We start from the raw sequence: 15,047 nt of genomic DNA on the forward strand, positions 1-15,047 counted from the left end.
GTGGTGTGGAGGAGTTTACTTATGGGCTGCTTGCTGCACACTATTCACTCCTTCTCCTTTATCCGTGACATGAGCACACCTTGGCATTTCATTCTGCCAGCAGACAGCAAGGGTCCCCAGTAGAGGGCTCCCTGCTGAGGAGTTCTCTGGCTTTCCATTGTGCAGGGTTTTGCATGCAGCAGTTGCGTACAATAATGGATTAAGTTACTGGTAGTTCAGAGGCACCCAAGCCAGCGATCTAATTGGTGATCCTGTGGTGACCTTGGACCACAAATATACAGGATGTGGGAGACTGCACTCACTCTCTTATTTACAAAACCTATTGTTGTTCTCTTGGCAGCAAATAAGCCCCACATTTGGTGTTTTGGCAGCCAGTACGAGGTCGGGGGAGTTTGGAGGACCTCCTCAGGTCTGCTCCTGGGGCCTGACTGAAGTAGCCATCACAAAGTCCAAGCAGTGTGCCATGAAGAGAGCTGTTACCACAACTGCTGCTTGTCTCTCTTCCACTGCTACATCTGCACTCAGGTGCCCTTGGAGAAGCAGCATATGTTGTTCACTTAAAGCCTATGGGAGAGATAGTCACCATGGGTACTGACATGCATTGTCCCTTCATCCAAGGCCATTTTGATGTAATCCACCTCTTGTTTTCTGAAATTTTTTTGATTGGTTTCTTGTTCTTGTGAGTGTTTGTTGTTTGTTATTATAAATTGGTGATTATTAGGTTTATTTAAAGAAAAGAGCTGAGATCATTTGTGGACACCCAGGTCAACTGTATATTCTGTGGAGTTTGTAGGCCTTTTGCATTTACACATATGTTATGGTAGGTTGCATAACAGTTTAGTTATCTTCACAGCTTAGTTATCTTAAAAACCTTTGATTACGCTTTTGGTTGCACCAGCTCCTGACCCTTGGGCACCTGGTGTGGGGGAGGACAGAAAAATCACAGGCCCACTTTGTCGGCTTGGTCTTGGGCCTGGCAAAGTGGCTGTTAAGAGTTCCAGGCAGTAGCAGGGGTTGGTAATTCCCAATGACCAGCCTCACCTTTCTTGTTATGTCCTCACTCGGGTGTCCTTGGAGAGGGTGCTTGCTGCAGTCTACCGGCACATTTGAAACTTTTCAAGACTTTGGTTCTGAAATGCATCATTTCTCCAACACCATTATGATTTAGTTCCCCTTATCTATCCCTTTTGTTTATTGAGCTACTTTTTACCTTTTTTTTTGAGCTCTTCCATGGGGAGGACGAGCATATTCATACTGGTATGTGAAACGACCAGTGCCACTGATGTGTTCTCATAAGTTTTACTTTCTTGTTTGCCTCCTACTATGCGCACTGTGAAAGGGCTATTCATCGCTAGCAGTGACTGACCTGGTGCTCTGCTGGGCTTATAATATGGTGCCCAGTGGCAGAAATCCTGCAAGCTCCTGGCTGTGGCAAATATTTCTGCTGTGGATGAGTGCAATATTGCACAAGAGGGGCACTACATAGGCATGGTGTATACTTAGGCAAAAGTGAGGACTGCAGATACTGGAAATCAGAGTCTAGATTAGAGTGGTGCTGGAAAAGCACAGCAGGTCAGGCAGCCCATGGTGAGCAGGTGAGCAGCGGAGAATGAAATGAAATAACACATTAGAGCTCATGGAGATAAACCCAACATGAACCTTGCAAAATTGAACCCTGATTGATCTTTGATAAAATTCTGCTCAACGTGCTCATAATTATCTGTTCTATGGAATTCCTTCTGTTCTCCCTATCCTTTAAGACACTATGGTATATTCATTGAAGCTGTTTCAGTTTCTTGTTAAGGATCACAGTCTTGATCAGTCCCTTACTTCCATTTTTTTCTATACTGTGTTACTTCCACGTGTGAGAAGACGAGAATGATAAACCCTTTCTGGGTATGAGTTTTAAAATAATAACAGACTGACGCTGGGTATCAGATCAAGTTATTGTTCCAATAACTGGCATACAAACCAAAAAAAAAATCAATTCAGAGGGGAAAAAACATTTATTTGTTTAAAAGGTAAATTTGCTCTTTAAGCAATGTATTTTTTCTACAGTGCTTTATTATAACATGCTATGTAACAAACTATTACAGTGAATCTTTCAATAAGGTAAACCAGTTGCCGCAGGGAAACTTGCCCTTAAATTAACAAATTACCAGAATATTTACATTGTAATGATTATGTGCAATACTAATTTATGCAAAATGTTATTCTATATTTTATCACAGGATGGAATTTTCATTTATGAACCCAAGCACAGCAGATTATATGCCATTGAATATATTGAAACGATGGCACTTTTCTCATGACCCACTTTAAGTGTCTCTTTTTTGCCTCCCTACAAGGTGCTCACAGTTTAAACACCAGGAGAATAGTCAAATGACATGTGCCATTTATCTGCAACAAATAAAGCACAGCACATTTCTTGCATTTTCCCAAGGACACTGATTCTCCATAAACACCAGCTCTTCCACTACTTAACCAAGGGGTTATTTTTATTCATACATAGCTTCTTTACATTTCAGTATTTCAAGAAAGTATTCATGGTATTTAACATTTATATTTCTGGCCTCTAACAGGAAACACAGTCGGTAAAAATGGGAAATATACAGTTTGGATAACTAAGATAACCTGAACATGCTATTATGAAACTATTTCAGCAACATCCTGTTTTGAAAAATATTTTTGTCAGTAACTACCACTACATTTATATTTCAAAAATGTTTTAAAATACATTTCACAGGCATTTCCAATTGAAAAGAAGGAAAGTGCAGAAAAAGTTCTGTTGTTGAGATCTTTATATTCCAGTAATCTAAAATAGTTTCCCTGTAGAATTGATCCAAACTGTTCAGAAATATCTGTTGAAAAGGTGGTTTTCATAAAAGGCTCATCCCATCAGGCAGTACTTTTGTAAAGTACTATCTTCCTCCTTGTTGTCTTGAGAACACAATATTATCCACACAAGGGAATGGAGGGAAATAACTTGCTTTCAGACTTTTGGTTCCATTAATTGGCCTTTAGAAATTTTGAGAAAGTAGGTTTGGCTGACCTTTAAAACTCAACCTTTTAATTTCCCTGTTCTCTTGACACACTCTCAGCAGCTCTTTAAGGCACCTTTCTAATATGCAAAAACTTGAGAACAAACTGTATTCTGTTAACTTTAGCTCTCGTGCAAGAAAGGCTCAAAAGAGAAAAGAAACTTGCTTTTCTATAACCCCTGATAATATCCTCAAGATTGTCCCAAACTGTTTCACAACAGAATAATAGCTTTTGAAATTGAGTCACTGTTGTTTATGAGCAAGGATAAGGAAAATATAATTGACTCTGTCAATACAGAGTAGTTGATCAATGCAAATCATTTTAAGACAGTGCATGTTTTGAACTTGAGTCACTGTAGCATGAGCAGCTTCAGAACTGCCACCATTGGTCTTGCTCCCTTCTGCAAAGAGGGTGGAAATTAGCCTTAGCTGCTGAATCTATGGATCCTGATGGCAATTTCACAGATACAAACATCACAAGGTTCACTCCCAGGATAAAATAGTTTGCAGATGCTCTTGCTCAAAGACAGGTGAATAACTGCCAGTTGAGGAATGTATTTGTGGAAACACACCCCGAGTAAGGAGTTTCACCTTCTGGAAAGCAGTACAACTTGAAAAAAAAAATCACAACAGAAAAACTGGAGAGAAAGAAATCTGGTTATCACTGAGTTCTGCAAGACATAATGCCACTATTTCAAAATAACTGCAATACAAATGAATATGGCTTAAAACAAACATCAGTAGCAAAACACAGCATGGTACCAGAATTATCTGCTTGCTTTAGTTTTAACATTTGAAACAATATAAATATCATGAATTGGTCCTTTTGCTAAAATGATGTTGACAGCAAAAATAAATAAATTCATAAAAATTTAAAACATTAGAATGTACACAGAATTCACTATACAGTAAATATTTTCACATTTGCAAACACACAATTGAATTAGAGCAATCAGGCAGACAGATCTGAAGCTCACTCGAGTAATTCAGATAGAACTGTAACAACATACAGTACACATTTGATTAAAGATATGCACAGCATGCAGAGGCACTGCGAGAGAAATTCTGTATGAATTTCCTTACTCTTAAGTTAGTTCAGTTTTCTAAAGGCTCCTCTCTGTTATCAGAGTTTATGCTGTATACTTGTTCAGCATTGTGTTAAACACAGTGATAAGTCCAATATACAATTATTGAAGATATGAGGGAGCAATTAAATTCTGAGACGAGGAAAAATACATTTGTTAAACATTAATTTGATAAGCATATTACTTTAAACAATTGAAAACTGCCGATAATGATGTAAGGAGGTTTCTTTTGTTTACATATTAATAAAGTATGTATTCAGATGGGAATATTAAAAGGCAGAGTGTAACAAGTATGTACTTTTTAATGAAAGTCATTGTCTCATATTCAAAAAGATTTTAAAGAGAAAAACAGATGCCATAACCTTTACTCAACAGCTCACTACTTTCCCTCCTCTTTCCTTCTTATCCTTTAAAATGATTAGATGGCCTGACATTTAGGTGCACGAATATCGATGACCAACAGTGCATTTTCTTATCAAGGTTTTTCTTAAATGGATTAGGGCATGGGGTTTAAAGGTTAATGTTCACCTTGTTAGTGTAAAAATTTCTACCAAAAGTGAAATTTGCGAGGCTGCGAACATTTTAACTTGTGATGCATTAAATATAATGGATTTGCCAAAGATCAGAAAAATGTAAGTTGATTTACATTTTTTGGATTTGTTTTGTGTAGGCAGCTCAGGTTGAAAGATTTAATGGAATAAATCAATCAAATGCAGAATTCAGGCAATGTTTTCAAAAATATGGTATTGGGATTTCTTTAAAATTTCTCTTATGAAAAGCCCCAAACATGGTATGCAGTTCTGCTATTGACAAATCTTTCACTCAGTACTATCCCTTAAGAGTATTCTTTTAATCTTTAGCACCTTAACTCAGCAAAACAGAAGAGCAGATAGATTTATACCATAACAATGCATTGTCCTGTAATTATTATAGCAGCAACCTCTCATCTTTGGCACACAGGTAGGAGCCAAGAAAAACAATGACGTAGCGACTCGAGTGAAGTTTTAATCATTTCAAGAAATGGATTAAGATATACTGGAAAATGCTTCACCAGTGGAACTGAGTTTCACCAGAAGCAAAGTTGAACTTTTAAAAACTCATCTTGTGAATATGGCATTTATCTTTCATTTCAAATGGATTGTCAGTGCAGATGGCAAGTACTTCACAAAAAGAGACTTTGTATTTACCTTTAACTGATTCAGGGAGTGTAAACTGTATTGATGGCACTCTTCTTCCAAACCTGCCGTTGTGGGGGTGCTGAGAACAACCCAGTCTTATGCTCACACACCATCACATCATGGGCTTTGACATTTTAAAAAATAAAATAGCAATCCTCAAATTTGACACAATATTCCAGATGAAATAATTAAATATAATTTACCCATGGAACAATTATTCAAATGCAAGCTAAGAGTTTTAAGGAAGATACCCCAGATTGTCACTGTCTAGTCTGGCTCCGTCTTGGTAACCAAGATGGTACAGATTCCTAGCAGGGGGACCACTAGATATTGAACAAAAGAAACAAACGAGATTGATTTTCCCCATTATGGTATAATGGCACTTAGGTCAATTATAGAGATTCTGTTATTTTATCATAGATTATGAATTCCATCTGGCCCCATTTTTGGCTTAAGAAACATTGAGTGGCAAATTGAGTTGGCAAGTCACTGGTGCAGTGGCTACCATCTGAAACCAAAAGAATTGGTACTCAGATTTAAATTGATTGGCAAAAGAGCCACAGGTGAGATGAAGAGAATTTTTTAATACATTGAATTATTATGAGCTGAAATGCACTGCCTGAATGGGTAGTGAAGCAGCTTACATCAATGAATAGGATAAACACTTGGAGGGGAAAATGTTGCTGGACTATGGAGGAAATGTAGGAGAGTGAGGTAATTGAAAAACTCTTTTAAAGTATCGATAAGGTACTCAGGGCCAAATGGCTTAATTCTGCATTGTGTCTTTTGGTGATTTTATTCTGTAACCTATCAATGGTAAGTTATGTTGATAATTGCCAAAGGAACACAGTTAACCACAATGTGGATACAGGTCTAAAACAACAACTGTGACTGCTGTGGAACTTTCCAAGGCTGACTAGGTGCTACTGATTTCCACACAGAGTGAGCAAATGATTCCAATGTCAAGTCATCAAAACACTTATTGCTGTGTGTCGGCTGACCTAATGCAACCATTTCCCAGCTCACACAACTGCTTTTGAAATGCGCTTAAACTTTATTGTATTGAAATACTAGTGTGTAAATGCTAAATGTTTAGATGTAATGTTTCCCACTATAATCCAGCAATCTCATCCATACTCCAGTGGAAGTCGGAAAATAATTGTCCTTGATTTAAGCCCATGCAAATCAATACCAGAAAATAGTGTATATACCGTTCATGAATTTTCAATATGACGTAGTGGCAAGAGACTTGGCTTGTCATCAGCATCTGGAGAATTTAATTTGTAAAATTCTTGCACTCTACACTGATCTTACCATTTGGGAGCAGCTTCTTATTTAATTTAATGAACAAATACTGGATACAGAATACATTATTTCCTTTGTGAAATATACTCAGGGGCCCAGGAAACAGAACATTTCAATTAAGAAGTAAAAAGATGATGAATTTAAAAAAAATCTTACACTGAAATCTGAAAACAAAGCCACTGGTCAGAGACTAAAATCAGTTGTGCTTGGGCTCAGAAGGTTCACCAGAAGCTTCAATATCAGGTACCATGGCAGCACAGTGTTTCTCCCGAGATTCGGAAAGGGTAAGAGTCTCTGGAGCAGATTTTTTTCGAGGTCGTTCCTTGGGAATGGCCAGGAATTCTGGAGCTTCTGAGGCAAGAGGTGTGGTTGGGGCACTAGAAGGTCCGCTGCGGGCTAACGAAGGCATAACTATATTGCTGATAGTAATTGCAGGAGGAATAATTCCAATTTTCTTGTTGGTTGCTTCCTGAGTCGCTCGTTCAAATTCTCGAACTTCGTTCATTGTCATGTCTTTCAGTTGAAGATAAAAGGGGAAATAATATCAATATAAATTTGAATGTGACTGACAGAGCAATATACTAATTCCAGTTCACTATATGTTTAATGTTTCTGCCTTAAATAACACATGATAGAACACGCGAGCTCTTCTATTGCTTCAAGTCCATCTTTATAACATCTATAAACCTATAAACTGTTGAATGGTGCAATTAGTTGGAACAACATGCTGTTGTTATATGCCTATGGATTTGCATCCATGGTCACCCAGATATTTGGGACTGATTATTACAGGACATGTTGCTCCCACCCCGGACCAACAATTTAAACGGGAATCCATCTGCAAAACAGCTAGGTGGCCCACGGCCATTTTACATTTGAGTCAGAATTCAGCCTTATCTGGGAAGGAAGTCCCACTTCATATTGAGCTGCTGCCCTGTAGTCTCAGCAGTACCAGGTTTGAGTGGTGGCAACTGCTGGGATGACAGCTTGTCCCCAAAGCTGAGGAAATTCTGGAGGATTAAATGGCTGTGGTGGTGCCTCTCAGGAGGCACGAGGATGGGTGGGTGGACTTGCTGAAGCTTCCCCTCCAATAAAATGAGACAGGTAGGGGATGAGCAGGTGGAAAGGCAGTGAACAGGCTACACACTGCATTTTACAAGATCTTGCCCCCCCCCACCCCATCCCTTCTCAATCTGCTGCCAGAGGACTGTAAAGTCCAGCCCCATGTTTCTGATCTGTATGTACTAATTGAATTTGTATACAATTAAATACAAAAAGTGCAGAATAATGTCCTCACTTTCAAATTCATGAAAAAAACTTGAGAACGACAGCAACTCTGAATTATACAATATTATAAGAAGCTTTGCCCTGGCAAAACACACAGTAATGCATCACAGTTCACTTACCATTGGTCTTTTTTAAATGAAGCTTAGTGTGCACAAATTTTCTGTCACAAACAAGTTACATTTTCCATATTAATATAGTTTAAAGCTCCCATTATTTATTTAAAATGAACTTTTATAGTCAAACTGAACAGGAAATTATTTTCATGTTTAAGACACATTTCTTGAGTAACATTCTTAATTCATCATTTTGAATTATTTCCTATACTATCAGAATCAATGAAAAGTTGTAAGCACTAATTCAAAGACACTCATGCCTGGAAAGGTGACATCCATAACTATAATCCTGGATGTTATATTTTTGTTTAACAGGTATAATACTTTAAACAACCTCAATTTCATCTGATTGCAATTTGAGTTGCAGAATGATATTTGGTATTTTTTTGGTACGATCCACATAAATCTAGGGTCACGTAATAATAGATTATATTTTAAATCAAAAATCTGTTTGAGACAAATTAGAATGAACTTTAACACTCAGTGGGTTTTGGGTAGGGGTAGGGTAGCCTGTTATACATTAGTTGCAATAAATTTCTAATCCCAATGTATTGATTTGCAGTCTGATCTGTATGCCACTGGTCTGATGTTCCACCTGAAACTTGTGGGAAACAGCAACTGGCTGGGAGATTGGAGAGGAAGTTCAGGCAGCATAGCCCTCAGATAAGGCATGGAGATGGGAAAAACAAGGACACTTAGAGTATTTTAAAGGTGGAAGCCTGGGCGACAGCATCCCAGAATACCCTTGTGGAACTCAGAACTTCCTTCACCAGGCCCCGTGAGGAAATGTGCCTGATCAGACTTCCACTGGCTTCAAAGCAAGGGTCACTAAGCAGGATGGGACAAGGCAGGCTGCCTGGTTGGGACAGGGTAATTGCCTCTAGAGTGCTATAGGGCATAGGATGGCATTTAGCATTTATGCATGCAGGTCCTGCCAGAGTCCAGCTGTAGCTTCATCCACCAACAAACCTAATAGTGTTCACATTGTAAATTACAAACACAAAGCAGCCACTTCATTTCAAGTGTTCACCATTCCCTCCTTCCCAGTAGAATAAGTTCAAGTTTCTCCTCTTATTTAGAAATAATGTTGAAAAAATCTTTCATTTTGACACTCTTAGCTTTGGTCACTTACAGCTCATGCAGTGTTCCATCTGTATTCCACTGAAATGTTGTTAAACACCCTCCTGTAATTCATGTGCTTTTGTTATTTGCATATTTCTTTGAAGTTGGTTCTGATTAAGATGTACCCTAATTCTGCTCTTATTTCTGACTCCCAGAAATTGCTAAACATCATCACTCTGGTGTCAATGGCACCTGGGGTCCTATTATTTTTTGCAGTGATTGGACACCAAGACAAAACCAGCACTGAGATTCAATCATATTCAAGATATAATATTTAGAATAGTAGACTATATTCAAATTTTCATTAATTACAGACTGGTAAATAGCAAAATCTCAATGATGCCCAATGAATCAATATTAATCAATATGATTGATTATATTGTCAAACTCCTTGCTCTCAGAAACTGATTTTTCAGCTTTAAACTGCTCTGTGTGCGTATTTTCAAGAAGACCTTGACAGTTATTTTTAACTTAACTGCTCTGGTAGGAAGCTGATGTACCTGAATTAACTATCGACTTGAAACTCCACTGACATTTAGTTTTGCAGTGATGACAACAGGAAGTAAAATTGGGCAATGTGGTGCAGCCAATCAAATTCAGTCCGATTCAATTCAATCAACTGGATCAAAGTTACTCCTCTCTGGTAGTGATGTGAATACCTTCATAATCCGCAACACTGTACAATTACAGTGTAATATTTTATTTACTTGTCAAGAAAAGATCCAGTTGCTACTCCAATTATGCTGTGTTTATAGTGTTGAGCTATATTCAGAAGAACTACCTCCAAGTTTGATCCTGGTTTGTGCTGCTGATGACTTACATATGTGAACGTCAAGTAAAACAGAACTGTGCTTGGCTATGGTGGCTTCCATGGTTGAATAGTTTGCTGCAAACCATTGTTTTGGCTCACGTGAAGTACATGCAGATTGGGTGAGGAACAGAAATGTTGGTCGTATTCAGGAAGCTATTATCCAGCACATGTCATTGTAATCAGGTCTGGAGGGTGAAGGGAGTAAATGCCAATCGATGCTGAGTGTAAAATCAAATGGCAATAGTGAACTTCAAGATGCGCATACCTGAAAAAGGGATTAAACATTGATATTTTCAGCACTGCTCAGTGACAGAAAAATCTCTGATCCTAAAAGGGCTCCATAACATGAAACTTCTTGTTCACAACATCCCAATTGTGTACTGCCATTGTGCTTATAGACTTTTATTTAAAGGGAAAACATTTTGACATCCTTAATTCCCAAAGTAAGGGAGGTTTGTTTCAAAGTGTACTTCAGGAAAAATGTAACATACGCTTGCGTTGCCATCACTCTGTATTTCATCCGCGGAAGGAGAATTTGTGGAAGGCTGATCAAACCAAACTTTTATGTTCGTTTGTTCATGCATATTTTTCTCATAATTCCGTACGTCATCCATAGTCATATCTGTAAAAAGTTCAAGATGTTTCTTGGCAGTTTCTATTGAGGACATTAAACTCAAGGCATGTAGTGGTTTCTGGGTGGAAAACATAAAAAAAAGAAAATATTCTAGGTGCAGACATGGAAGGTTCCAGAAGCAGTGGGACACGAGCTTTATGTATATTGGCCAGTCGGAGAAAAAAAAGGTGTGGAAGGAAAAAAAAGGGTTAGCAGTAGAAGGAGTGCTCTGGGGAGAGAAAGAAGGGGAAAGAGTGGAGCAGCGCAGGTGTGATCAGTAGGAAACGTGAAAGTAGAAGCCAAATAGATCTTCAAGAAAGTTGCTTTCAGAAGATCATTAGAATACCTGCCACAAGACCTCAAGTCAGACATTTCAGATTTTCAGTGTATTAAAATAAAATTAACTCTTACTTAGACTAATATTGTTCAGTCCTTATTAAGAAACTCAATACATATGTTGAAATTGTAAAAAGCAATACCTACCTTTTGGAACTGGCTTCTCATTGTTTTTATGAACAGGTGAACACTTGATAGAAATACAAATCCTTATTGAAATGATTACGAAAATGCTCAACACAAACAGGTGCCTTTACATGTGACTAATTAAGACAATTGTCACGATAGTTTCATTGAAACTATCACCTGAAATACTCTGCACCAATGTGATTTCATAGTATGAAACAGAATTGCAGTAAACAAGAATGTATAAAGTTTGCTACTTAGTAAGCATGACAAAAACGAGAGAGTGAGGAAATGTTGTCATTCAGAATATTCTACTCCAATGAAAGATCAAGCAACAAACTTAAATATCAAGAAACCTTGCATGTACATGACTTTACTGACTAAGATTTCACTATAAATACAGTTAGTTGCACAAGCTTGTTTTGCTTCATAATGTTATTGAATTTTCCACCAAGCTGTGCTCCTAGGTAGAGCAATGCTGCTCTGGATGGTGATACAGAGTAAAACTTCATGCTTCATAGTGGGGCAGAGAAAGAAGTGTGAACCATGAAAAAGCTATTGCAACCTGATAATGAAGTGGCATAGGAAGATGTTTGGAAATATCTGAGGACTCTGATGTTCAGCAAGGGATGCTATGGAGATTTTGTAAATTGTCTTCAATGTCCCTAGGGTAGGGATAGGGATAAAAGTAGCCTGGATGTCCAATCCATCCTATTTAATAACTCCAGTTAGAAACACAACAATGTAGATATCATACCTGGACTGAATTAGGTTAGACTGTGACAACTATTGCTTAGTGTTCAGACTGATACAGAAAGAATGGCTGCATGTATATGTACTGGATGACTGTAGGATCCTCCAACACCAGAGGGAAGGAGGGAATAAGAGAGACAAACCAGAGACTAAAATTCAATTGGGATCTGATTTTGAGAATCTTCTTGTAACAGGGTGCCAAATGGTCACAACTTCATGAATTCTTTATCATAATCACACCATTACATAGGTTCCAAACATGCATTAGACAATTTTTTTATTTTTAAACAGCTTCCAACAGCCTTTTGTGAGTTGGAAGCACAGATGGAGACTGTGACATCTGGTAGTCTGTTTGTTCGAAGTCTCTAGGTAATGGTGCAATGGGAGTTGATGTGCAGATGAGACATGATTTAATTAAATGGTGGAGCAGGCCACAGGGATTGAATGGTCTTACCTGAGTAATGATGTAAGGAAGGGACCCAAAGGCTCAAATGGAAAACTGGTTCTGAAAATCTGCTGATAATCTTACCATTTTTCACTAGATTTTAAATAAATCTTTTTCTCAGCAAAACCTTCAGGTAGCAAGCCTGTCTCCTATTTTTTTTAGTCATGTCTTCATACCATATTTCAGATGATAGACACAGAAAAGCTGAATTGCTTGTGAACAATGCTGAAAAACAGTTTCACTTACCATACCATTCGTCTACCCAGGCAAAAGCCTGTCGGTGGCCAATCATCAGTATATCCCGGATAACCTGAGAACGTGGAAATGCCATTAAGCAGCTAGTTCGGATCCCCATGGAATCTGTCCACAGATACAAATTATCACATTCCCCATCTTTTAATCTTATAGAAATTATTCTAAGTCTCAAAATGAAATGAGATTGAGGTCCGGATCTTTAACCTTTGGTATTTCCAGAGTGTGGGATATCGATCAGCCCATCTGAATCTACGCCAATCCTGACCCATTCCCATTTCTTGCTATTGTAGGTACCTGACATAGGTCTCGTTCCAAGACATGATCTGTTAGATTGAGCAGGAGAGTTTAATGCTGCTACAACAGCAACAGAAAGAATTAGGTGCACCATCTGGAACAGCACAAGGGCCCTATTCACTGTGTTGAGTGAAGCACTTGGCCAACACGGAGGCTTTCAGCAGGAAATGTTTAACTAAGTTGAAGAGAAAGGACCCTTCTGCAAGGCTCTCTCTGATCTTTGACCTCAGCTACTGGTATTACTTTGTGAGGCTACCAGTTTTGTTCACTTGGTGCTCTGGAAGTGTCAGTACATGGGGTGGACATCAGAAAAACACTTAGGGAACCTGGATCCTATCACTTGCTGGTAGATGGGAAGGTAGTAGCCAGCAGTAATCTAAATGCTAGGTGAGTACTGCCTTATTAAAGAAACCCAATTTATGAAGCACATCACTGGAGCTATCTTTACTCAAGCTAAGATGTACTTAAGGAGTGAAGCATTACGACCATGCACTGCCAAACTAGATTCTACTCTAGTTCCAGAGAGTGTTTCTCTTTTTATCCATTCAAATGAAATTTGTTTCATTAGACCTAATTGATACAGTACCAACAGGTGGTGATACACCTCACAGCTCAAATTTCTCCCAATTATTTGCCATCATCATGGCCAAGTATTTCAAGATTAGGGAGGTCAATCTAGCCAGGGTTGACTGTCGGAGCCATACATGTTTGATTTGGAAAATGATCGTAGCAAAATGACAAATTAAGTTATATATTGCCAAGACATGTCAGTGAATTGTAGTTCATTAGCATTTCATGTAACAGTACCAATGTATTCTTTGACTACACATGTCTGCATCAATTTCCGAGGCAAGTATATTCTAAAATAACTGTGGAACCCTTCTGCAGATTTTAGTTATGGCAACAGCATCCCCATTCCACATGCATACATATCTTGTGTCATTTACTTTGATAAGAGTGAAGCTGATTGTTTGAACATAGAATATAGAACATTACAGTGCACTACCGGCATTTCGGCCCTCGACGTTGCACGGACCTGTGAAACCAATCTAAGGCTCATCTAACCGACTCTATTCCAATATCATCCGTATGTTTATCCAATGACCACTTGCCTTAATGATGGCAAGTCTACTACTGGTGCAGGCAGGGCATCCACGCCCCTATTTCTCTCTGAGTAAAGAATCTACCTCTGACATATGTCTATCATCCTCAATTTAAAGCTATGTCCCCTTGTGCTAGCCATGATCATCCAAGGAAAAAGGCTCTCACTGTCCACCCTTTCTAATCCTCTGATCATTTTGTATGCCTTTATTAAGCCACCTCTTAACCTTCTTCTCTCTAATGAAAACAGCCTTAAGTCCCTCAGCCTTTCCTCTTAAGACTTTCCCTCCATACCAGACAACATCCTGGTAAATCTCCTCTGAACCCTTTTCAAAGCTTCCGCATCCTTCCTATAATGCGGCGACCAGAACTATACGCAATACTCCAAGTGTGGCCACACCAGAGTTTTGTGTAGCTGCAATGTGACCTTCTGGCTCCTAAACTCAATCCCTCTACCAATAAAAGCTAATAAACTGGATGCCATCTTAACAAGCCCATCAACTTGGGTGGCAACTTTCAGGGATCTATGTGCATGAACAACGAGATCTCTCTGCTCATCCACACGATCAAGAATCTTACCATTAGCCCAGTACTCTGTATTCCTGTTACTCCTTCCAAAATGAATTATCTCACTTTTCCACATCAAACTCCATTTGCCACCTCTCAGCCCAGCTCTGCAGCTTATCTACGTCCCTCTGTAACCTGCAACATCCTTCCGTACTATCCACAACTCCACCAACTTTAGTGTAATCCGCAAATTTACTAACCCGTCCTTCTACACCCTCATCCAAGTCATTTATAAAAATGACAAACAGCAGTGGCTCCAAAACAGGTCCTTGCTGTACACCACTAGTAACTAAACTCTAGGATGAATATTTCCCATCAACCACCACCCTCTGTCTTCTTACAGCGAGCTAATTTCGAATCCAAACCACTAAATCTCCCTCAATCCCATACCTCTGTATTTTCTACAATAGTCTACCGTGGGGAATCTTATCATACGCTTTACTGAAATCCACATACAGAGAAACCTCGATTATTCGAATGGGCGGGCACTATTTCGTTCGGATAATTGATTATTCGGTTAATCGATTAAATGCCTTTCCTCTGGGGCTTGGAGTTTTTTTAATCTGCTCCCCGTTCAGGAGACAAGGACGAGGCATACCACTCACGAGCCCCCCC

General features: G+C 38.8%; 1 protein-coding gene across 1 annotated transcript in view; it reads right to left on the reverse strand.

Annotated features, from left to right (window-relative positions):
• Nucleotides 1-1,987: 1,987 nt before the first annotated feature.
• LOC140464117 (cytoplasmic phosphatidylinositol transfer protein 1-like) overlaps nt 1,988-15,047 on the reverse strand; it is a 300,622-nt gene continuing 287,562 nt past the window's right edge. The window contains exons 9-10 of the mRNA XM_072558863.1: nt 12,462-12,525; nt 1,988-7,122 (exon numbers count right to left, since the gene is read on the reverse strand). Of these exons, the coding sequence (XP_072414964.1) occupies nt 6,806-7,122; nt 12,462-12,525 (381 nt within the window). The 3' untranslated portion in view covers nt 1,988-6,805. The remainder of the gene's footprint in view (nt 7,123-12,461; nt 12,526-15,047) is intronic.

The sequence above is a fragment of the Chiloscyllium punctatum genome, chromosome 39, assembly GCF_047496795.1.
Source record: "Chiloscyllium punctatum isolate Juve2018m chromosome 39, sChiPun1.3, whole genome shotgun sequence".
In the NCBI taxonomy this organism is placed as follows: domain Eukaryota; kingdom Metazoa; phylum Chordata; class Chondrichthyes; order Orectolobiformes; family Hemiscylliidae; genus Chiloscyllium; species Chiloscyllium punctatum.